This window comes from Heterodontus francisci, chromosome 9 (genome assembly GCF_036365525.1).
Source record: "Heterodontus francisci isolate sHetFra1 chromosome 9, sHetFra1.hap1, whole genome shotgun sequence".
Taxonomy (NCBI): Eukaryota; Metazoa; Chordata; class Chondrichthyes; order Heterodontiformes; family Heterodontidae; genus Heterodontus; species Heterodontus francisci.
The window spans coordinates 87,948,468-87,974,429 of NC_090379.1; the positions used below are offsets into that span (position 1 = coordinate 87,948,468).

The following is a 25,962-nucleotide window of genomic DNA, read 5'->3' on the forward strand; positions in this document are numbered from 1 at the left end:
GTATACCCTTCCTTAAATACGGGGACTAAAACTGTACGCAGTACTCCAGGTGTGGCCTCACCAACACCCTGTACAGTTCTAACAAGACTTTCCTATTTTTAAACTCTAACCTCCTAGCAATAAAGGCCAAAATTTCATTTGCCTTCCTAATTACTTGCTGCACCTGCATGCTAACTTTTTGTGTTTCATGTACAAGAACACCCAGATCCCTCTGTACTGCAGTATTTTGTAGTCTTTCTCCATCTAAATAATCTGCCTTTTTATTCTTCCTACCAAAGTGGATGACCTCGCACTTTCCCACATTGAACACCATCTGCCAAGTTTTTGCCCACTCACTTAACCTATCTAGAACCCTTCGCAGATTCTTTGCATCCTCATCACAACATGCCTTCCCATTTATTTTTGTATCGTCAGTAAATCTGGATACACTACACTCTGTCCCTTCCTCTAAGTCATTAATATAGATAGTAAATAGTTGAGGCCCTCGGACCGATCCTTGTGGCACCCCACTAGTTACGACTTTCCAACCTGAAAAAGACCCATTGATCCAGACACTCTGCCTTGTGTGTTAGCCAGTCCTCAATCCATGCCAACACATTACCCCCAATACCCTGAGCTCTTATTTTGTGCAATAAACATTTACATATGAAACCAAGAACCCACAAAATGTCAACATGCGTATACACTAATTCAACTGGATTACAATTCTTGAGCGTCTTCTAGTACACAACAAAGTCAACAATTTTCATAATGGCTCATTTAACAGCTGCATTAAGTTCAACTTCATCTCCCACCAGAGACAATGAATGCACTGTAATAAGTAATTTGCAGCAAAGCCTGGCTCGGGTATGAAATTAAAACCCGACTCGACCACAGCAAACCCGAACCCGACCCGGGCCTGAGTCATAGTTATACAGCACAGAAACAAGCCCTTCGGCCCATCGTGTCCATGACAGCCATCAAGCATCTAACTATTCTAATTCCATTTTCCAGCACTTGGCCCGTGGTAGCCTTCAATTTCTTTTCATGCCTAACCCGCTAATATCAAACACCGACCCAAAAATATCAAACATGTTGTTAGTACAGAAAAAAAATTGCGTCAAACGTAGATTAAAAAGAAAATACAAAACAAAACCCAACCACAGCCAACCCGAGCCCGATCAGAGCCCAAATGCTGGACACCAAATATAGACCCGACCCCGACACATGTAGTCAGATTTGGTCGGGTAGGCAGGCTTTAACTTGCAGCTGCCGTTAACGCCAACCATTTAAAAACTAACTTGCAACTACTTCTACAATGGCTCAGATGAGAAAATTATCAGCGAAGGGAACAAACAACAAATGCAATGACCAGTTACAGATTGCAGACTCAGGATGGCTGTTGGAATTTTATATGCGCATTAAAACACTGCGTTTAACAATTACTCCCTTGTAACTGTAGACACTTGGGCGTTAATGATGACAATGAAACTTTGTTGTGACTAATGGGTGGTTTAGCTGGCATAGGGTTAGCAGCCTGTATTTTTGACATGGAAACATCCACCAATATGAAGCATAATAGTCACATCCTGTGGGGCAAGTTAGTCAATAGATGCATAAATGGAATGGGGAAAATTCAACATACTGCAGATTTCTAATCCAGCCAGCATTGTTAAACCCCAAAAAATATCACTGTAAAATCTCTTACACAAACAAAAATTGTCATAAAATTGCTATTAAACATAACATAGCCAGCTGTTATTGCTCAGCGAACATCCAACATACAATTGCACCACTTCTAGTGTGGGTCCCTACACCACAATTCAGCACTGGTTACATCTGTACTATAGGCGTAATAGGATAACCTGTGTACATTGAATAATAAAATAGTTTGGCACTGTGTAAGCTCCCTTTCAAAATGCAAAATGATAAAAAATATTCAAGTGGTTTTGACTTACATATCAAATTTTATGCAATTACTGCCAAGTTATGATACAGGATCAAAGTGCTGAAATGGCTTTGCAGGTGGGCTCCATTTGGACTTCAAATTTGAACTTGCAGAAAACTGTAAATTGGCTGCTTTGAAACTTGTTAGTGATAACCACGATTTGTCATGTAGCATGTAAAGGCAATGTGTCAGAAATGCATTAAGAAAAAATGTTTAAAGACGTGAGATTCACAAAGATCACTACATTTTACCAATGTTTATTGGTTTTTGTGAAATGTTCTGAATACAATCTTGCTTGAAAAGCTTTTTCCTCCTTCCCACAGAACCACATCCTTGTAAAACTCCAGTGTGATTATACAATTAGCGATTTTCAAATGTTTCAATTTAGAAAATTCCTGCTGTAAATATACCAGGCACTCAACTCGTTCCCTACTGCATCATTTTTACACTGCGACAGTTACAGTTTCCCAATAAATTGGGTTAGATTGGAACATTTTGCATTGGAACGGTGAAAAAAAAAAGGTACAGAAGAATTCCTGATCACAAGCTATGTAAATGAAAAATCAAATACTCTTGTATGAAGTCTTTTGGATACGTCCAATACTGATAGCTTTGGAGTCTGTATTGCGAATGGAGTTTTCTGTTTCCCTCATCAACTTCCCGTGTTCAGCAGCTAATTAATCCACAGTTTTTGCTTCCATTTCATCTGCATCATCATCTCCATCAACCTCAGCATTTTCCCGCTCCAGTCGCTCAAGTTGCCTCGCCAGTTCCGTCTCATCAGTATCTGTAACCACCTTGGGCTGTGAAGGAAATATAAAATGAACGTGTGATAAGTGTGAAGACACTTGGTATAGCTTAAAAATTGTGTACACAGCTCCCTTAACTAGGAACTGAAAAAAAAAATTGAAAGTGCATTACATTCCATTTCAGAATTTTTTTTTTTTTAAAGAACACAGATCAGTTTAAAGTATAATTATAACAGAAAATTTAAACTATTGCATCGTAAGTTAATTTAAGTAAGCGAACAGAGCAAGTTACTGCCTATTCTGGTTACTTACAGACATCTGTCACTCTAATGTAGATTGTGAAGAGTGAACACAAACTAGATACAAAGGACTCCCATCCCATTATCAAACTGATTTTTCAATAAATCAGCTGAGATACAAAATATTAGAAAGAGGTGCATTTTGATCATGTAAAGCCAAGTATGTAGGGCAAGGGAAGATACTCAAACCTATCTGTTCACCCTTTCAGTTATCTTGTACTAGACACACCACCATAACTGATTTGATTCTGACCTCCTGAGTACTTGAGAGGGGTCCAGATGGTGCACTCTCATTGCCTTTAGGAAAGTTTCTGGCTTTCACTTAACACTCTTCCTGAACAAATGACAAAGAACAACCAAAAGTGCAAACCACTGAATTGGAACAGCTCATCAGTTCTCTGATGCATGGCACCATCAATGTAATCTACTTGGACCTTGTTTGCAAAGCTAGCCAGGTTTGTTTCTTCAAGTATATTCAACTTTCAGTTACTGAAATTCTTGGGGTGATTATAGTGGTGCTGTTCAAAAACAGAGTACCAGGTGGCAGGACACACACTCAAATCTACAACATCTAAACTATACTGAAGGCCACATCCTTAATTGTCGGAATTGGTACTGGGAGAAAGGAAGGAATGCGTTCAGGAGTTTAAAAATATGACACTGACCTCCATTTGGATGTTGAACACTCCCCTTTTCTCCTCAATCCGCTCTTTTATTGCGGACATAGCTTGATTTAAAACAGAAAGGCCTTCTGTACGCTCCAGTGTCGTAGTAGTCATAACATACCTTGGAGGAGCTATTAGATTTATCTAGAAAGGAATTAAAAATTAAGGACCAGTGAGATTATTTGAGAATGCTCATCTTCAACCAAGTGCAGGAAATCAAGAATAAAGATTTGGTCAGCCACCATACTTTGCACAAAGAAAGGACTTCCAGAGTTATAAATTTCACCTGAATATACTTTATAAAAAGGGGTTTAGCTGACACAATCAAGCCAACTTAAGATACAAATAAAGCAATGTATGTTTTATCCATTTCTTCTGAAATATTATTCAATTGCTGCATGACATGTTTACATTACTTGAATCTTTTAGTTAAGGTCCCAGGACCTGTTCTTCAGGCAATACCAAATAACAAGCTGACATTTAAGGGTTTGCTTGTAGGATTACACAAACTTGTGCATCAATATTCTTCAGCTGAACTGACAATTACACAGTTGCACTGGTATAGCATTGCTACAGATCTTGTTACTTTCTGAATTAAATTTAGATTATCATTGACATTTTATATTGTGAAAATTAAGGGATTGGTTAAAATTTTGTAGCCTTGATCATCTAATGCCATTCCCACCATCCCCAACTGTAACTGCACAAGGTCACATTTAAATAATAGACTTTTTTTAAAGTTAGACATGTTCAAAATTTCTGATACAGTGGCATTACACAGCCACTTATGCATTGCTGCAAAGCTGTTTCCATTGCCCAATATAAAAACATTGGAGAACAGTCATATAGATTGGTATAAGCAGACTAGCACATCAGAAAGAGAATGAATTTCTTGTGTGTGTCTCCAGGACAGATTTTTGCAAGAATATATCCTAGAACTAGGATGCAGGCTGTTTTAGATTTAGTATAAAGCAATTAGCCAGATTGAGTTAACAGCCTAACGATGCGTCAACGTTCATCTAACGCAAATCATATGATCAAGTTCAACATAGTATTTGAAAGTGAAAAATACTTAATAGCTACTAAGAATCTAGGTAAGGTTAACTTCAATGCGACGAGACGGAAACTGTGCACAGTAAACTGGGCAAATCTGTTAATGGGTAAAATGACAGTGGAACATGTTCAAAAAGAATTTAGGGAGGCATTCAAAAAGAATTGAATATAATACAGAACCAATTTATATCCCTAAAGGACAAAAGTTCTACTTGCCCAAAAAAAAGTCACGCACAACTAAAGAGGCAAGTAACAACATAAAACTAAAAGAAAAAGCACACAAAAATGCAAACAATAGCACATATTCTGGTAAATGAGAAAGATACAAAGAACATCAAAGGGTAACAAAATAGATGAGTTATAAAAAGGGACTATGAAAAGAAACTGTCAGCATCAACACAAAACATTTTTACAATTATATTTGTAAGAGGATGGTGAGAAGCAATGTGGCTCCTTAAAAACTGAACAGTAATACTGTCGATGAAAATAAGGAAAGGTGGACACGTTTGCTTAATAACTCTGCATTACTCTGCATTTACAGTAAGGGAAGTGGTCAACATGCCAGAAATCCCAAAGAAACTAATTCTGAATCAGAAACAGGGTCACTCAAATTAATGTAAGCAAAGTAACAGTAAAAAAGAAAATAATGGCACTAAAGAATGACAAATCCACAGATCAGATGGTTTCCATCCCAGGATTTTAAAAGGAAGTATTTTTATAAGGAAATATTGGAGATGCCACAACTATAATCTTCCAAAGATCTCTCGATTCAGGAAAGGCTCCTTTACATTGGAAAATTGTGCACGTCACTGTGCAATTTAAGAAAGGTGAAAAAAACCAGGAAATTATAGACCAATTAGCATAACATGTTTTCAGGAAATTGCTACAGTCTATAATTAAGAATAGGGTGACTGAATACCTTGAACATCTTCAGCTGATCAGAGGTAGCCAGATGGATTTGAAAAAGATAGCTCATGCCTGACGAACCGGATTGAATTTTTTTTAAAGAGATGACTAAGGTAGTGGACAGGTGATGGACTTCCAGAAGGCATTTTATCAAGTCACTCCTAATAGACTGTTAGCTAAAGTTGAATCCCATGGAAATGAAGGCAAGTTATTTACCTTAAGGAATTGATTGAGTAGCAGGAGACAGAGTAGGGATAATGGGTAGGTACTCTAACTGGCAGATTGTGATTAGTGGTGTCCCACAAGGGTCTGTGTTGCGGCCTCAACTATTCTCCATATTTATTAACAATTTAGATGGTGGCATAGAAAGCCACAGATCCAAATTTTCTGATGGCACAAAGATAGGTGGCACTGTAAGCATAAAATTACTAAGAGATATTGATAGATTAAGTGAATGGGCAAAACTGTGACAAATTGATTTCAATGTCGGCAAATGTGAGGTCATTACTTGGGATTTCAGAATAAAACAGAGTACTTTCTAAATGGTGAAAAGCTAGAAACAGTGGAGGTCCAAAGAGACTTGGGGGTTCCAGATATATAGATTAAAATGTCATGCACAGGTACAAAAAATAATCAAAACGACTAATGGAATGCTGGCCTTTCTATCTGGAGGACTAGAATACAAAGGGGTAGAAGTCATGCTTCAGCTATGCAAACCTCTGGTTAGACCACATATGGAGTACTGTGAGCAGTTATAGGCACCACACCTTAGGAAGGATAAATTAGCTTTGGAGAGAGTGCAGCAGAGATTAGCCAGAACAATATCTGAACTCCAAGGGTAAAATTACGAGGAGGAATTACGCAAACTGGGGTTGTATTTCCTGGAATTTAGAAGGTTAAGGGGCGATTTGAATGAAGTTTTCAAGATATTAAAGGGAACAGATAGGGTAGATAGAGAAACTATTTCTGCTGGTTGGGGAGTCTTGGTCTAGAGGACACAGTCTAAAAATTAGAGCCAGACCTTTCAGGAATGTAATGAGTAAACAGCACTATATACAAAATGGTAGAAGTTGGGAACTCTTCTTCAAACGGCAATTGACACTAGATCAATTGTTAATTTTAAATCTGATATTAGTAGATTTTTGTATTAAGGGATATGGGGCAAAGGGATGATATGGGGCAAGGTCGCAGATCAGCTATGATCTCCTTGAATGGCAGAACAGACTTGAGGGGGCTAAATGGCCTATTCCTGTTTCAATTTCCCTGAAAATGTAACAGGACTATTTAATTTTTCACATTGCCAAATGCGGAAGCAAAAAATTCTAGGTATATGGCTAGAGTAGATTTAGTGCTCAAAATAGATACATAAATCCTACTTCATATTTGCGCATTTTAAGGTTGGTTTGAGATTTAATGATAAACTAATTTTCATTTAGCAAGTAAAATGTTTTCTTAATTTATGGTTCACTAACAACTCCACCTACATTTCAAAAATGCTACTTGTCGAAACTAGTCACTTTAAAAATACATAGAATTTACACCATAGAAACCAGCTCTTCTACCCAATTGGCCTGTGCAAGTGTTAATGCTTCACTTGAGCCTCCTCCCACCTTACCTTACAGAATCACTGAATCGTTACAGTGCAGGAGGATGCCATTTGGCCCATCGCGTCCACACTGGCTCTAAGAAAGTAATTCCCTCAGTTCCATTCCCCTGCCTTCTCCCCATAACCCTGCACATTACTCCATTTCATATAACTGTCTAATTCCCTTTTGAATGCTTCAATTGAACCTACCTCCACCACATTCTCAGGCAGCGCATCATGATGTGGAGGCATATGTGACTGTTCTCCAGTGAGTCAGGACTTTGAAGAGGAGAAACAGGAGAACATTTAAAATTCTCCATTTTACAACATTCATTTCCGGACAATTCCAATAGAATTTCAGTTTGTTCTGACAGAACTATATAAAACATATTTAAGTTGACAATTATTTGTCTCCATTCAACTATTGTTTTATTCTTAGCATGCAGGTCCTCACCAATTTTGTGAGCTATTTCTTCACTTTGATGTTGAATGTTAATTATAAAGCACAAAACCAGGACAGATAATATAAAAGAAATACTAGCAGTTATGAAATATTTTAGATAACCTCACCCTTCCAGTTCTTGGCACAAACTACATTGCCTTCAAAAAATTATGCCAGACATTAAATGTTACATGAGGGCAAGTTTTCCCAGAAAAAGCACTTTCATAAACAGTCAAGACTTTATATGCCACTAAATGTATGTAATCAAATCATGCCAAAAAATCCAAATAAATTAATTTCCACTCTCTACATAAATGGGTTAAGCAAAATAAACCAGTTGTGGTGCAGCCATGATTCAAGCCATGCAAACCATATATTTTACACAAACCACTAATCCTGGACATCACAGAATTGTTACAGCGCAGCAGGCCGTGATTCGGCCAGTCATATCCATACCAGCTCTCTGAAAGAGTAACTCCCTCAGTTTCATTCCCCTGCCTTCTCCCTGTAACCCTGCACATTCTTCCTTTTCATATAACTTTCATATTCCCTTTTGAATGCTTCAATTGAACCTGCCTCCACCACGTTCTCAGGCAGCGCATTCTAGACCTTAACCAATTGCTGTGTGAAAAAGTTTTTCCTCATGTCACTTTTGCTTCTCTTACCAAATACTTTAAATCTGTGCCCTCTCGTTCTCGATCCTTTCATGAGTGGGAACAGTTTATCTTTATCTACTCTGTCCAGACCCCTCATGATTTTGAATACCTCTATCAAATCACCTCTCAGCCTTCTCTTCTCCAAAGAAAACAACCTGAACTTCTCCAATCTATCTTCATAACTGAATTTCCTCATCCCTGCAATCATTCTCGTGAATCTTTTCTGTACTCTCTCCAATGCCCTCACGTCTTTCCTCAAGTGCTGCACCCAGAATTCGACACAACACTCCAGCTGAGGCTAAACTAGTGTCTTATACAAGTTCAACATAACTTCTGCGCGCTTGTACACTATGCCCCTATTGGTAAAGCCCAGGATACTATATGCTTTATTAACTGCTCTCTCCACCTGTCCTGCTACCTTTAATGACTTATGCACATATACACCCAGGTCCCTCTGCTCCTGCACCCCCTTTAGAATTGTACCCTTTATTCTATATTGTCTCTCCATGTTCTTCCTACCAAAATTAATCACTTCACATTTCTCTGCATTGAACTTCATCTGCCACCTGTCTGCCCATTCCACCAACTTGTCTATGTCCTTTTGAAGTTCTACACTATCCTCCTCACAGGTCACAATGCTTCCAAGTTTCGTATCATCTGCAAACTTTGAAATTGTGCCCTGTACACCAAGGTCTAGGTCATTAATATACATCATGAAAAGCAAGGGTCCCAACACTGACCCCTGGCGAACTCCACTACAAATCTTCCTCCAGCCCAATAAAAATCAATTAACCACTACTCTTCGTTTCCTGTCACTGTCAATTTCATATCCATGTTGCTACCGTCCCTTTTATTCCATGAGATATAAGTTTGCTCACAAGTCTGTTGTGTGGTACTATACCAAATGCCTTTTTAAAATCCATGTACACCACATGAACAGCATTGCCCTCATCAACTCTCTGTTACCTCCTCCAAAAACTCCAGCAAGTTAGTTAAACATGATTTTCCCTTAAGAAATCCATGCTGGCTTTCCTTAATTAACTCGCATTTGTCCACATGACTACTGATTTTGTCCAGAATTACTTCTAGACGCTTTCCCACCACCGAAGTTAAACTGACTGGCCTGTAGTTGCTGGGCTTACCTTTACACCCTTTTTTGAACAAGGTTGTAAAGTCTGCATTTCTCCAGTCCTCTGCGATTTCCACTCTCACTTCTCTCAGTATCCTTGCATGCGGCTCATCCGGCCCTGGTGCTTTATGCACTTTAAGTACAGACAGCCTATCTAATACTTCTTTATCAATTTTAAACCCCTCTAGTGTCTGACCTACCTCCTCTTTCAACATTGCCTGGCGGAGGTTAAGAATATAAGAAATAGGACCAGGAGTAGACCATTCTGCCCCTCAAGCCTGCTCCACCAATGACTGGAGTTGAGCCAGAAAATCACTTTCCTGCCCGCTCCCCATATCCCTTAATTCTCTGCGAGATCAAAAATCTATCACTCTTTGAGTCTTAAATATACTCAATAGCAGAGCATCCATAACCCTCTGGGATAGACAATTCCAAAACTCACAACGCTCCGAGTTAAGAAATTTCTCATCTCAGTCCGATCTGATCAACCCCTTATCCTGAGGTTATGACCCTGTGTTCTAGATTCCCCCAGTTAGGGGAAACAACCTCTCATGTCTACCCTGTCGAGCCCCTTCAGAATCTTGTGCTTTTCAATGAAATCACCCCTCATTCTTCTAAACTTGAGGGTATAAGCCCAATTTACACAGCCTCTCATAGGAGAACCTCCTCATCCTAGTAGCCAATCAAGTGAACTTTCGCTGTACTACCTCCAATGCAAGTATATTCTTCCTTAGATATGGAGACCAAAACTGTGCACAGTACTACAGGTGTTGAATCACCAAAGCAAGACTTCCTTATTCTGGTACGTCAATCCTTTTGCAATAAAGGCCAACATGCCATTTGTCTTCCTAATTGCTTGCTGTACCTGTATGCTAACTTTGTGCTCCTTGTACGAGCGCACCCAAGACAATCTGCACAGTTTAGAAATTAAGTGCCTTTTAAAAAAAATTCTGCTTTTCTATTACTACGAAAGTGAATAACCTCACAGTTCCCCACATTGTACTCCATCTACCACATTGCTGCCCACTCACTTAATCTGTCTATATCACTTTGCAGTCTCTGTTTCCTCCCCACAGCTTACATTCTCAATAGCTTTATAATGTCAGCAAATTAGGTATATTAGTCTTGGTCTCTTTGTAAATAGCTGAGACCCCAGCACTGATCCTTACAGCACTCCACCAGCTATAGCCCGCCAACTTGAAAACGCCGTGTTTATCCCTACTCTCTGCTTCCTGGCCGTTAACCAATCCTCCATCCAATGTTAATATATCACCCCCAGCTCTACGAGCCCTTACCTTGTGTATTAGCCTTTTGTGTGGCATGTTATCAAAATTCAAGTATACGATATCTACTGGTTCCCCGTTACCTACTAGTTACATCCTCAAAAACCTCTAATTAATTCTGTCTAACACAATTTCCCTCTGCAAAACCATGTTGACTTTGTTTGATCATATTATGACTTTGTAAGTGCATTGTTAAGATTCCAACATTTTCCTGATGACTGACACCAGGCTAACTGGTCTGTAGCTCCCCTTTTTCTCCCTCCCTCCTTTCTTGAATAGGGGAGTTACACTGCTGACTTCCAATCTGCTGGGACTGTTTTAGAACTAGGGAATTTTGGAAAAACATAACCACCATCTCTGCAGTTACCTCTTTTAGAACCTTAGGAGTAGGCCATCAGGTCATGGGGATTCATCAGCCTTTAGTCCCTTAAGTTTCTCCAATACTTTTTCTCTGCTGATATTAATTACCTTAAGTTCCTCACTCATTAGTCCCTTGGTTACCCTCTACTTTTTTAAAATTCGTTTTTGGTGGGATATGGGCGTCGCTGGCTAGGCCAGCATTTATTGCCCATCTCGAATTGCCCTTGAACTGAGTGGCTTGCTCAGCCATTTCAGAGGACATTTTAAGAGTCAAACACATTGCTGTGGCTCTGGAGACCAATTAAGGACAGCTGATTTCCTTCCCTAAAGGACATTAGTGAACTAGATGGGCTTTTACAACAATCGACAATGGTTTCATGGTCATCATTAGACTAGTTTTTGATTCCAGATTTATTAATTGAATTCAAATTTCACCATCTGCCCTTCTGGGATTCGAACCCATGTCCCTAGAGCATTAGCCTGGGCTCTGGATTACCAGTCCAGTGACATTACCACTATGCCGCCTCCCCAGTATGCAATTTCTGTTAAGTAATTTGTATGCTCTACTGTGAAGAGTGACAAGATATTTGTTCAACGTCTCTGCCATTTCCTCATTCCCCATGATAATTTATCCTGTTTCTGCCTCTAAGGAACCAACATTTACTACAGCTGCTCTCATACTTTTACAATCTGTTTTTATTCCTGGCAAGTTTACTCTCATTAATTTTTCCCCCAATCAACTTTCTGGTCACCCTTTGCTAGTTTCTAAAACTCTCTCAATTCTCAGGTTTACCACTAAATTTTTGCAACATCATAAGCCTCTTCTTTTAATCTAATACTACCCTCAACTTCCCTAGTAATCCATGGAGGAATCTTTCTTGCCGAGTTTTTGTTTTTTAATGGAATGCATTTCTGAACATTTTGAATTGTTTCTTTAGATGTTTCCCATTGTTTATTTACTGTCATACCTTTTAGTCTAGGTTGCAGAATGTAGTTTAAAATTACCCAAGAAAAAGAGTACATTCTCAGTTAAGCAGTGTTTTAACAACTGAAATCGGTTTATATAACTTATCATTGCATAATGACTACCGTGTAGATTTAACAGATTTCACCTAAGTCAGTCAAACCTATCTCAGTAAAAAAAAATGCAATTAAGGTCTCATGATTTAGATTATGTAAACATTCTGAGCAGGTCCCTGGATGTAGTTTTTGGCTCCTGCAGTCATTTGTTACAATGCAGCATAATGATCCTGTTGAGCCACTGCTACCAGAAAGTGCTTTGTGGTTTGAACAATTCCCAACACTCACCTTAATGGGCATAATTTCAGTAGAACAGTCTAGACCAGCTCTAAGTGCCTCTTTAACAGCATCTATACCTTCATATCCATAACACGCAACTTCAATATCTGGTTTAAGACATAAAAATATAATTGAAAAGCTTAACTAAGGCTTGAAGTAGTAAAACTCAAAAATAAAGAAACTTACCTTATTTAAGAAAAAGAAGCAACCGCACAGGATTTTCCACTTACATTAACAACTCCAAGGAAGACATTAGAAAAATTGCAGACTGCGCATTTAAGTAGGAAATTAACTTTAACATTGATAAATGTGAGGTCATGCACATTGATAGGAAAAACAGAATCATCTACACCTTAGAAAATAAGAAACTGAACTGAGAAGGAGGATCTAGGGATACAGGTGAACAAATCATTAAAAGCAGCATGGCAGGTTAGCAAAGCAATTAAAAATGCTAATCAAGTACAAAGACTTATTTCTAGAATACAGAATTCAGAAATTATGTATAGGATCCTAGTCAGGCAATACTTAAAAGAGCACTGTGCAGAGTTCTGGTCTCCATATTATAAATATCGCACTAAAAAGCAAGAACAAATTAGCCAGTAATAACACAGCATACATGAATAAAGAAATAAGAACAAGATTGAAACTGAAGAAAAAGGCAAGCGCAATGTACACAGACAAGGAAAGGATAATAAAAGGAATACAAAAAGATTAGGAAGTAGTAAAAACCAATTAGGAAGATAAAGAGAAACTACAAAATTAAATAAATCGAGGGAAGCATTCTACAGACACATAAAAGAAAAATCAGGACAGGGATAGGACTATTAAAGGATACACAAATAAATTCACAGACGATGACAGCAAAATGGCACAAATATTAAATGATTTTGCTTCAACATTTACCAGGAAAATTGACAAAAAAAGACATTAAAAGGTAGAAAGGAGGGATAATTAAAATACTAATCAGCACATAACAAAATAAGTTTGGGAAATGATAATGGAGGCAGATACGTACATACAATTAGAAAAGGAAATAATGTTAGCAGACAGCTATGTGTTTCTATATGTAAAATGGGAGATAGGACATGGCCAGGGAACTAACACCAATTAGCAGGGTATCGGTAGTAGGAAAGATAATGGAAGATCAAAGATGCAACAGAAAAACATCTAGAAACTGAAAATCTAAAGAGTCGTCAGTATGGATTTCAAAAGGGGTCATGCTTGACCAACCTTTTGAATTCTTTGAAGTAACAGAAGGACAGATAAGGGTATTGTGGTAAACACAATATATTTAGATTTCTGAAAGGCCTTCACTAAAGTACTGCATAATAGATTCATGACTAAAGACAGAACATACAGAATCAGGATATACTCATAGTGCACTGCAGACAGCGAAGTTGGAAATTATTGAGCTTCTTTTGCTGGTAGCTGTAGGTCACCCATGTTTCACAGCCATACAGCAAGGTGCTGAGAACACAGGCGTTATAAACCATCAGCCTGCTATTACCTCATGTGCATTTCACAAGTTGGCCAAAGGTGGTAGCTGCTTTCCCTATGTGTGTATTGTGCATCAAGGGACAGATTGTCTGCCACCGTGGACCCAAGGTAGCAGAATTTGCTACTAGTTCCAGTGGGGTGTTATTCAGTGTGATCAGGTTTGGAGATCAGTTGTCCCATTGCCATGGTTTTCTTGATGCTTATAGTCAAGGAGAACAAGTTACAGGCATGGGAGAGACAGTCTATGAATCTTTGCAGCTGAGTTTCCGTGTGAGTGACTTGCACGGCATTATCAGTGTAGAGGAGTGCTCTGATCAGGACACAATGTGTTTCTGACTGTGCTTTCAGCCTTGATAGATTGTAGAGCTTGTCATCTGACCTAGTGTGCAAGTAGACCCGTTCTAAATTTGCAAGGAAGGCGAAGGTTAGGAGCATGCAGAAGATGCCAAACAGAGTGGGGGCGAGGACACAACCCTCTTTCATGCCACACTTCACTCAAACTGTCGGAAGTAGAGCCATCAAACTGTACAGTGCAGTGCATGTTGTCATGAAAGGAGCGGATGAGACAGAGGAGCTTCAGTGGACAGCCAATTTTTCCAAAAATCTTGTACAGCCCTGCTCTACTGAAAGTGTTGAATGCTTTAGTGAGATCTACAAAAGGTAAAGGTGTATACTCTGTTCCCTACACTTCTCTTGTAGCTGGCATATAGAGATCATATCCACAGTAGATCTGCCAACATGGAAACTGCACTGCGCTTCCTAGTTAAGGCCTGCTACCCGACCCGAACCTGAGGGGACCCGACGACATAGCGGGTTCGGGTCAGATCGCCTTCCAGGTCCGGCATTCAGGCTTGGGTTGGGACGGGCCGAATTGGACATGCTCCATCACCACCTCATGTAAGTGACTTTAATGTGAATTTACTTTTTGGACATTAAAGGTGGTTTTGCTACAGTTATTTTAAGCTTGTGCAGGTAAGGAACAAAGTGAAAAATGGAAGGTAAGTTAACTGATGGTCAGGTCGGGCATGGGGAAAAATGGAAGGACTCGGGCCGGGTCAGGTCTCATTTGCAGACCCAAGCAGGCCTTTACTTCCTAGTACACTCGGTCTGCAAGTAAATGGAGTCTTTAAGCATGACCCTAGCAAAGGCCGTCCCCGTGACGCTAAGGAGTGAGATGCCCCTGCAGTTGTTGCAGTCTTCTCGGTCGCCTTTGTTTTTATATAGGGTGATTATTTTGGCATCACTCATCTCCTGTGGAACAGAGCCTACTTTCCAGCACAGAAGGTGGTCATAAAGGTGTGGCAAGAGATGGGACTTTCCACGCTTGAGCAGTTTGGCTGGAATTTTGTCCTGGAATCTGGGATACAGACACAAAAAACACTGAAAGTACCAACATAGGTTACTAAGACCATAAAACAGCAAACATAGCACTGGGGTTTATTTCTATAAGGATAGAATTGAAAGGCAGATAAGTTACGTTTAAATTTATATAGAATCTAGGTTACGTGATGAAGTACTGTGAACAGTTCTCTATACTACAAAAAGGATATAAAAGCACGAAGGTGCAAATGATTTATTGGAATGATAGCAGAACTGAGAGGTTATACCTATTAGGAATGACTGAACAGACTGGGGCTATTTTCGCTAGAAAAGAGAAAACTAAAGGGTGAACTGATAGAGGTCTTTAAGTTTAAGAAAGGGCTTGATAGTCTAGATGTAGAGATGATCCCTCTTGTGAGGGAGGGTAGAATTAGGGGCCATAAACACAAAATAGTCACTAATATATCCATTAGAGAATTGAGAAACTTCTTTACCCAGAGTGGTTAGAATGTGGAACTCACTGCCACAAGGAGTAGCTGAGGTGACTAGCATAGAGGAATTGGAGGAGAAACCAGATAAGCACGAGGGAGAAAGGAATAGGATACAGTGATGGTTTTAGTTGAAAGAATTGGAGGAGGCTCGTGTGGAGCATAAACACCAGCAGGGACCCATTGGGTTGAATGGCCTGTTTCCATGCTGTAAAAAGGACATAAATGTGCAAATAAGATTTACAAGAATGATATAAGAACTGAAAGATTATACTATAGAGCAGTACACACCTATAGAGAAAGACTGAATAAGTTGGGGTTTGTTTCTTTCGAAAAGCAAAGATTTAAAGACGACCTGATAGGGTTCTTTAAAATCATGGGTTAACAGGGTAGGTATGAAGAGAATGTTTCCACTTGTCAAAGAATCCAAAACTAGGAGCCATAAATAGAAGCTTGTTATCAATACATCCAATAGGGATACAAGGAGATACTTCTTTACTTCAGAGTGGTTAGAATGTGGAACTCGCTACCGAAGGAGGTGGTTGAGGCAAATAGCTTAGATGCTTTCAAAATGAAATGGGACAGAAACATGAATAGAAAGATATGCTGAAAGGCTGAGTTCAGGCAGATATAATGTGAGAAGTCTTGTGTGGAGTATAAACACCAGCAGAGATTAGTTGGACTGAATGCTTGTTTCTATCCTGTATATCCTAAGCAATTCTCTGAACAAAGCTTGGAAGAAACAAGCTTTTACACTTTTATTGCATATCCTCTGCATCAATTTGAAGAGATATTCCTTCACTAAAATAGTTTCATAAAATAAATTTCTATTAACCTTACACAAGTTCGATCAGATGTTAATTTTGTCACAAACTTTCAAACCTCATTCTAATTCAGTTGATTTCCTTACCTCCCCAGAAAGTTGTCATTTAACAATCATTTTATTCTGTGTCAACTCCACTACCCATTTCAGTCAACATTAGAGTCATAGAGAGATACAGCACTGAAACAGGCCCTTCGGCCCACCGAGTCTGTGCCGACCATCAACCACCCATTTATACTAATCCCACATTCCCTACCACATCCCCACCTTCCTTCAATTCTCCTACCACCTACCTACACTAGGGGCAATTTACAATGGCCAATTTACCTATCAACCTGCAAGTCTTTAGCTGCGGGAGGAAACCGGAGCACCCGATGGAAACTCACGCGGTCACAGGGAGAACTTGCAAACTCCGCACAGACAGTAGCCAGAACCGAACCCGAGTCGCTGGAGCTGTGAGGCTGTAGTGCTAACCACTGCGCCGCCCCAGAATCCCAGAACTCTTACACAAATTGCTTTTATTCAACTCATGACAGATTTCTGGTGTTGGGGAGATGCAACATATTTTGGAGCCAGGTCACAGCTGATCCAGACCCCAGCCTGGTTTTCTCTGAAATTGGACAACTATCATACATATATGTATATATAAAAACATGGTTTGTGTACCTGCGGTGTGGCAGCCCTGGAGGGGGTGGGGTTAAGAGAAAGCGTGCTGTGTGTGCAGTAGGCTGGCAAAAGTGACAGACAATAAACTCAGGCAGTCAACAGCATTAAGAATTTTAAGTTCAGGAAAATCACCAAAACCAGCTGCAGGGTCAAACCAGCACCAGCATAAAATGTAATTTTAAAAAATCTACAATGAATTTGGCAACTATGGTAGAGAGGATTTCAAGACTAGAAAATAAAGGATATAGTAGTCTGGGAAACAGAACTAAAAGAATTAGGGGTGGGGGGAAAAGAACAGTAATTTGAAAACCAGTTCAAAATGCATGTGATCCAAAAATATTGACTTTTCCAGTTTGCTAATAAACCGTAATATTGGATTACATTTACTGTCACAATTAAGTGGAATTAACTAGTTATATTTTGAGCCCTCTCTTCACATCCCTCAACCCATCAGTCAAAACAGCCATGCAGCAATCATTATCCAAGCTCACAAAAGATCAACACCCATTTGGGTGAGATATTGAAGGATCATTGGCTTCTCTGGAGGGTTAACCCCCAAAAAGGGGTAAAAGGATGAGGGAATGATGATACATATCACCGTAATACTGAACTGTGTTAAATTACAATTGATAGCTTAATGGATCACATTCATTTTATTTAACATGACTGGACGAGCTTGCATCAATTCTCACAGCTCCCAAATGCACTGCAGAATTACAACAAACACACCTGCCCTAATTTTAACAGCCTGTGGAGTGAGACGTCGTCTGATATTTTCAAGTAACACACCCCGCTCTTCTTCTGTCAAATCAAGACTGTCCAGAATAGTAGGGTCTCTATGAGGAAAAAACAAATCATATGCAGAATAAACAAACCAATGCATGACTGTTCTCTTCACAACAAAGTACAGACAGTCAGATGATCTAACCTTGGTTTTAAGAGTGAACGAGAGACAGGAAGGTGGAAGAAAAAGGGGTAATTAATATGCCAACCACCCAGGGGGTTTCCATGGAGGGGCAATAAATTTATCCAGGATGCAGATGAGCCATACAGACCTGGAAGTCCTTGGATAAATAATAATAAATTAAAACAAGAAATTCTGGAAATACTCAGCAGGTTTGGCAGCATCTGTGGAGAGAAGCAGAGTTAACATTTCAGGTCAGTGACCCTTAACGGACCTGAAACATTAACTCTGCTTCTCTCTCCACAGATGCTGCCAGACCTGCTGAGTATTTCCAGCATATCTTATTTTTATTGCAGATTTCCAGCATCTGCAGTATTTTGCTTTTATTATAGTCCTTGGATAAATCCTTGGTCTGTTCCGAATGAGCTGATGGCAGGTGGTAGGACTGTTACAACAGCTCTCAAAGCTGCTGGGGGATGCAATCAGCTATGGTTGCTACTCCTGATCACAATCCATTGGGCCTACTGGAATTACATGTGCCAGCCAGTCCTAGGTGCGTTGCATCTCTGGTACAACATGTGCCAACAGTCACCATCAAGTATGAAAAAATAGCATCTTGGAGGCATTACACTGTCAAAATTTCTGGAGTTACCTTCTGAACACAATAAAGTTTTGTAGAAGTCGAATATTCAATAACAATGCCCGACAATGAATTTGTTACCTTAAGGAAACAACAGAAAGACTTGTATTTGTACAATCCTATCATATTTCTCAAGACATTTTCAAGGGCTTCACATTGCCTACATAAGAGACTCTGCACTTAAAAGTCAAATACAGTTGTTATGTTGCACACAACCAGATTCCACAAAACAGGCTGAGAACCTACCAATTACTACACGCATAAAAAGGCCAGCACAGACAAGATGGGTCAAATGGACTCCTTCTGTGCCTTAAGTTTTCTACTACATAGAAACAAAGTAAAAAGCTCTATGGAGGAACATACGAACAGGCCATTCAATTAGATCATGGTTGACCTGTATGTCAAACCCATTTATTCACTTTTTTAGCACTGCATATTAATTCATGGTGGCTAGTTTGCTATAGTAATAGTTTTAGGCTAAGGGTGGTATTGAAACTCATTGTTATCAACATGTATTTGAATTTTAAAATATTATGGGCAAAAATAACAAATTTCAAAATTCTACGTAACTGGATCACGTCAACGGACTACATAGAGAGGACGAAACAAAGGTATAATTCCAGATCTAGCCCGAAGAGTTCAATACCCAGCATTTTTTTTAAAAATCGGAAAAATCTATAAATTGATAAAATGTGCACTGTACAAGGCACTTATCAAAAACCCATCAATTGATAGACAAAAATGTTGACGTTAGCTGTGACAGTTGTTGCCAAGGTTCCCACAGGAGTGACCAGCTAAAGGTACCAGAAGACCACTTCTGTAAAATACTCAGCTTCAATCCTCCTCTAAAAGGCTCTTTAAACTTGACTCTGACCAACTTTTCAATCAACTCTCCTAATATCTCCTCCTTAGATTCAGTTTTTCTTTGGAGTACTTTTAGGATATTTTTTCTACTCTATAAATTCAAGCTATTATTGGCATGTTTTGAAACATTTCGAAATGCCCAGGTATTCCATAAATGCCAGGTACTGTTATCAAAGGATTAATGTCTTCAGGTGAAGGGAGGAAAGCAAACTTACACTTAAAATCTCTAATTAATAACAGCACTGTCAGTAAAGCTTGTATCTGCTGCCATCAAGTGGCAACCGAGTTGCTTCAGTTGAGTCCATAGCCGGATTAGGTTTCTGCAACAGAATTACAGTGCTTATAGGATACATGCTTATCCCATTTTTTTTTGTGCTCACGGAAGAGCCATGTGATACCCCATTTATTTTAGAAGCTGATCTCCACTGGCAATCAATAATAAAACAGACACTAAGACTCCCTTTGGTAGGGGTTTTTCCTGGTGCCTTTAGAACATACTATGCATGGTTGTTGCCGAGTGTCAGATCTGACAGCGAGAGAACTTGGCTAGATTGAAGTCACTAACAATTAGACTTGTTCTGTAACAAAGATTCAGAATGAGAGATGAGGAACTTCCCCAGAAAACATCCACCCTCAATGAAGTAGAAAACAAATTAATTCTTACGAAACTGCATGTTTAAATGCATCGTAAGCTCCATATCCAGGCCTTTTGTACTTCTCATCAAAGACCCAGGCTGTTCTCTGAAACAGACTATCTAGCTGTTCATCTTTCGTGTACTCAAGCACCTCTGCCACATGTCGCAAAATGCTATACACCTGTTGAAAAGAAGCAAACAAAAAGAAAAATCATTGTTTCACTCAAGGAGAGTGCCCTTATTCTTTAACAAGAGGGCTGATTAAAAAGATAGTGTTTTGGCTTGAAGATGTTGCAAAGTGCTACACGCTATTATAGCACAGTCACTGTAGAATTAAAAGTGGCAGCCAAATTGTGCATAGCTAAGGTCCAAAGTAGAAATTAATCTGTTTTTGGTGCTGCTTGGTGAGGGACACTAGAACTCCCCATGATTCTTAGAATAGTGCCATGTTTTTTTGTTTACACCCACAAACAGACAGAAAACATCTCACTCGAAAAACACTTTCAACAATGCAAAGTCCCTCAGCAATACGTTGATATGTTAGATTATTCATTCAATTCTTGGACAAGAGATTGTCATATTTAAAGTTTATTATAAGTTGCAAATGTCTCTGATATAACCAGTTCAGCATTTCAAGGGTTAATTCACAAATATGCAGCTTTCTCCCAGTTGATTTAGGTACAGAGAAATGCTAAAGCTACTGGGACAAACAACGGATTGGTGTGTTAATGAGATAGCAAGTGTAACTGGTATCAATAAGGGTTGCAGGAGCAGAGGGACCTAGGTGTATGTGTGCATAATCATTGAAGGTGGCAGAACAAGTTGATAGCGCAGTAAATAAAATATACAACATCCTAGGCTTTATCAATAGGGATATAGAGTACAAAAACAAGGAAGTTATGTTAAACTTGTATAAATGAAAAGCAGGAACAATAGGCCAGTTAGCCTAACATCTGTCATTGGGAAAATGCTGAAATCCATCATGAAGGAAGTAGTACCAAGACATTTAGAAAATCATAATACAATCAGGCAGATTCAACATGGTTTTGTGAGAGGAAACTCTGTTTGATGAATTTATTAGAGATCTTTGAGGATTTAACAAGCTAGGTGAATAAAGGGAAACCAGTAGATGGTGTGTGTTTGGATTTCCAAAATGCAATTGATAAGGTGCCACATAAAAGGTTACTGCACGGGCGGCGCAGTGGTTAGCACTGCAGCCTCACCGCTCCAGCGACCCGGGTTCGGTTCTGGGTACTGCCTGTGTGGAGTTTGCAAGTTCTCCCTGTGTCTGCGTGGGTTTTCGCCGGGTGCTCCGGTTTCCTCCCACCACCAAAAGACTTGCAGGTTGATGGGTAAATTGGCCATTATAAATTGCCCCTGGTATAGGTAGGTGGTAGGAGAATATAGGGACAGGTGAGGATGTGATAGGAATATGGGTTTGGTGAAGGATTAGTATAAATGGGTGGTTGACGGTCGGCACAGACTTGGTGGGCCGAAGGGCCTGGTTCAGTGCTGTATCTCTAAATAAATAAATAAAACACTGGTTTGGCCTCAACTGGAGCATTGTGTCCAATTCTGGACACCACACTTTAAGGAAGGATGTGACGGCATTAGAGAGGTTGCAGAAAAGATTCACGAGAATCGCTCCAGGATGAGGAACTTCAGTTACGTAGATAGATTAAAGTTGGGAGTTTTCCTCAGAGAAGGCTGAAAGGAGATTTGATAGAGATATTCAAAATCATGAGGGGCCTGGACAGAGTAGATAGGGAGAAACTGTTCTCACTGACGGAAGGATCAAGAACCAGAGGGCACGGATTTAAAGTAATTGGCAAAAGAAGCAATGGCGACATGAGAAAAACTTTTTCATGCAGCAAGTGGTTGGGATCTGGAATGCACCGGCAGACAGCAAGGTGGAGACAGGTTCAATAGGGGCAATAATAGACGGGGAACAGGATTATCTGAAAAGGAAGAATGCGCAGGGCTAGAGAGAGAAGGCAGGGGGAATGGCACTAAGTGAATTGCTCCTTCAAAGTGCCAGCACAGACACAAACGGGCTGAATGGCCTCCTTCTGTGCTGTAACCATTTTATGAATAGACAATTCATTATTTTGTTTCATGGATTCCAACAGGTCATTCACATGAGAAAGTACTTTTTTTGCAAAGACACCAAGGGCTGTCTGATAAGAATTCACTCATGGAAGGGTGGTATCCAGGTTACTTGGCAGCCCAACTAAGTGGCGCATGGACAAAGGAGAGGCTAGAGGTTGATCTAATCGTCACTTTCAGCAGATGCAAGGAAAAAGACCCATATATTTGAAAGCACGGTGAGACACAAGGCTGGCCCAGGTAGCATATCAAGAACAGACCCTAACAAGATGCAGCATAAGCCCAGGTCTGATTCAATGTCAAGACTGATCACAAGTATATTTAACAAAATAACCAGAGAAAGGCACTGCGGTTTATTGTTTTTTTTTATTTACAAGGGACCAATGTTGAATTGTTTTAATTGTTATTTCGTACATTCCTTTAATGACAGTTAAATAACCTTGTGCCTGCCCTGCTTCACTAAAGGGATTAGTCAGTGTACCTCTTTGAACTGTAAAAGTACATGTGAGGGCACTTGCAACAATCAAGATATCCCTTTCATATAACAAGCAAGTCTCCTTGTTACATCCCTCATCTGTTGCACTAACGTTTGCCTAGATATTGGGCAGCAAAAGCAAACTCCTGATCTTGAGGGACGCAGGTCCATTCATGGCAGGGACTGGTGACACTAATCCAGTATTTACACAGACCAAAAATTTTGAACAGGCTTGAACCCATACTCTAACTCAAAGGCAAGAATGCTACCAACTGAGCCAAGCTGACACTTCAAGGGGATATCGTGATCAATTACGTGGTAAACTTTACTCTGTGCTCTTCAAGCAAGATCATAAACAATGCTTTATTGGCGCATTGATGCTCTCACTCAATGAACCAACAGGAAAAGCAGCTCCACCCCCCTCCCCCCAAGACGAAAATGCATACAAACTTTTCACAAACTAGTGTCAACAACTGGAAACAACATGGTTCAGCACCACTTTATTATTTTATGTGGCAGTATATTGGCATAGAAACAAGCTGTGCTAGAGACTCTGGTAGGAAACCTCCATAGCAAACTCCCTATCTCAGTTATCATTAGCAGAAACAACATGGAGCTAAGGCGCAGGTCTACAGAAAATTATACGCAAAAGTCATGCATTGGTATCAGCAGTTTGTGCGATGCCACAGACTTGCTGCCATAAAAACCTGCATAAAGCCACAATCTATATGTCTGATAATAAAGTAGGTAAGGTACTAAATCAGTAGTTGGTGCTGTATAGCCCATCTTTGCAATACAAAACTCTCCTACACAATGTATTAAATACATGTGAAAATGAAAACACTTACAGTCTTGGATTTGGTAAACTTGTCTTCACATTTAATGGTTTCTTCTTGCGAAACCCTGCGCTTAGACAAATCAATGTAACCTGGATCAAACAAGACAGATACAAAGCAATCACTCAATGATTTAGCCATCACCTGCTATGAAGAGACAATCCTAAAACATTCCATTATGTTGAATGCTATCTAGTGAGTTTTATGAAAATAAAACCAGGCTTCCATTATGTTTCAGAAAGTCAATGCCATATAGCTCAGAATAATCCTAAATTCCATGAGAACCTCAACTGAACTAATCACTAAAGCTTCAGCATTAGTTAGGGTTCCCTACAAGAACAGCAAATTTCATTTATATAAAATTGCAGTTGGGCGGCACAGTGGTTAGCACCACAGCCTCACAGCTCCAGGGACCTGGGTTCGATTCTGGGTACTGCCTGTGCGGAGTTTGTAAGTTCTCCCTGTGACCGCGAGGGTTTTCGCCAGGTGCTCCAGTTTCCTCCCACCGCCAAAGACTTGCAGGTGATAGGTAAATTGACCGTTGTAAATTGCCCCTAGTGTAGGTAGGTGCTAGGGAATATGGGATTACTGTAGGGTTGGCATAAATGGGTGGTTGTTGGTCGGCACAGACTCGGTGGGCCGAAGGGCCTGTTTCAGTGTTGTATTTCTAAATAAATAATAAAATAACACCATTAACATAGCAAAATATCCAAAGGCACTTAACAGGACTGTTAACGAACAAAATTTGACACCAAGCCACATAGGATATTAGGAGAGATGGGATTGGTATTAAGGAGTGTCTTAAAGGAAGACAGAGATCTAGAGGTTTAGGGAAGGAATCCCAGAACTTAGGGACTAGGCAGCTGAAGGCATGGTCCCAATTAAGAACTTTTTATAGGATGGTTAAATATGGGGTGGGCAAGAGGTCAGAAATGCAGGAGCACAGGAGTTCGTGGAGGGTTGCAGACCTGAAGGAGCTTGTGTTGCCAGACTGGGAGCCAACTTAGGTCAGGGAGCACAGAGGTGACAGGTGAACAGGACTTGGTGCGAGTTAGGATATGGGCAGGAACGTTTTGGATGAGCTCAAGTTCATGGAGGATGGAGTATGGGAGGCTAGCTGGGACAGTCAAGTGCAGAGGTAATAAATGCATGAATGAGAGTTTCAGCAGATGAGCTGAAGTAAGGCCGATGACATGTGATATTATGGAGGTCAAAGTAGGTGGTCTTGAGTGATGGGCATTTAAGACAATGGCTATAACCTGAAGTTCTCACAGGACATCTGTACATTAAATCACAATGCAAAAACTCAAATTCCAAAAACAGTCAGGCCATATCTTATAAGCTAACTAGCTTTAGGCTCCAAATATTTTTCAACTAAATAATAAACATAAGCAGCTGATATTAAGTAAAAGAACATGCATTTATACAGAACTTTTCATTTCAGGATGTCCAAACCATTCAACAGGCAATTAATTTCTTTTGAAGTGTACATGAAGACAGTAGCCAATTTTCACACAAGGTTCCATAAACAAGATAATGAACTGTTTTTGCTGGTATTGCTAAGGGATAAATGTTGTCTGGAAGAACTTCCCTGCTATTCTTCAAATAGTGCCATGGGATCAGTACCAACTACCCAAGAGAGCAGGCAGGACCTCGATTTAAAGTCTAATCCAAAAGGCAGTGCAGCACTGAAATGTCAGCCTACAATGTTGTGCGCAAGTCCCTCCTCAGGTCTTGAACCCACTGCGGCTGACTCAGAAGCAGTATCGCTACCACCGAGCCAGAGATCAGCAAACAACAAAAAAGCTTGAACCACTAAAGAGGGCCCCAATTATCTTCATCGAGGTAAGCAGAAATTAAAGTCTTAATCTGAAAAACACTACTTCTAGTTAACGCAATCTACATCACCTTTTTCTTTGTCCACTCGGATCACAACTACACATTCATTTCTACCAATGCGAATCAGTTTGTTAATAGATCGGATACGTCTCCTTGAAAGTTCACTGAGGAGAATCATGCCTTCAATGTTGTTATATTCTAGAAGGCTGACATAGGCACCCATCTCAGCAATGGAGCGGACATTTACCATCACCACATCTTCCACCTCCGGAAATTTGTGTTGGTAAAACCGACAACTAAGAGCTGGCATTCTGAAACATGTAAAAGAAATTGAATGATATTTTAGTATATCAAATGACAACAGAAAGACCAGCTGACTTCTTATTGTTGGGTTGCTCAATAATATGCAGAGCTAACAGGATCTTAAAAATGATTGGGGGAAGGAGGAGACAAAGACAGGAAGACAAAATGTTACAGGGGTTCTACAAAAATATTGTATACTGACTACACAAAGCA

The 25,962-nt window shown here is 39.8% G+C and overlaps 1 protein-coding gene across 1 annotated transcript in view; it reads right to left on the minus strand.

The window, feature by feature from the left end:
• Window positions 1-2,168: 2,168 nt before the first annotated feature.
• LOC137373896 (eukaryotic translation initiation factor 2 subunit 1) overlaps window positions 2,169-25,962 on the minus strand; it is a 28,622-nt gene continuing 4,828 nt past the window's right edge. The window contains exons 2-8 of the mRNA XM_068039437.1: window positions 25,516-25,757; window positions 23,620-23,699; window positions 20,220-20,371; window positions 17,877-17,983; window positions 12,363-12,460; window positions 3,641-3,784; window positions 2,169-2,730 (exon numbers count right to left, since the gene is read on the minus strand). Of these exons, the coding sequence (XP_067895538.1) occupies window positions 2,605-2,730; window positions 3,641-3,784; window positions 12,363-12,460; window positions 17,877-17,983; window positions 20,220-20,371; window positions 23,620-23,699; window positions 25,516-25,756 (948 nt within the window). The 5' untranslated portion in view covers window position 25,757 and the 3' untranslated portion in view covers window positions 2,169-2,604. The remainder of the gene's footprint in view (window positions 2,731-3,640; window positions 3,785-12,362; window positions 12,461-17,876; window positions 17,984-20,219; window positions 20,372-23,619; window positions 23,700-25,515; window positions 25,758-25,962) is intronic.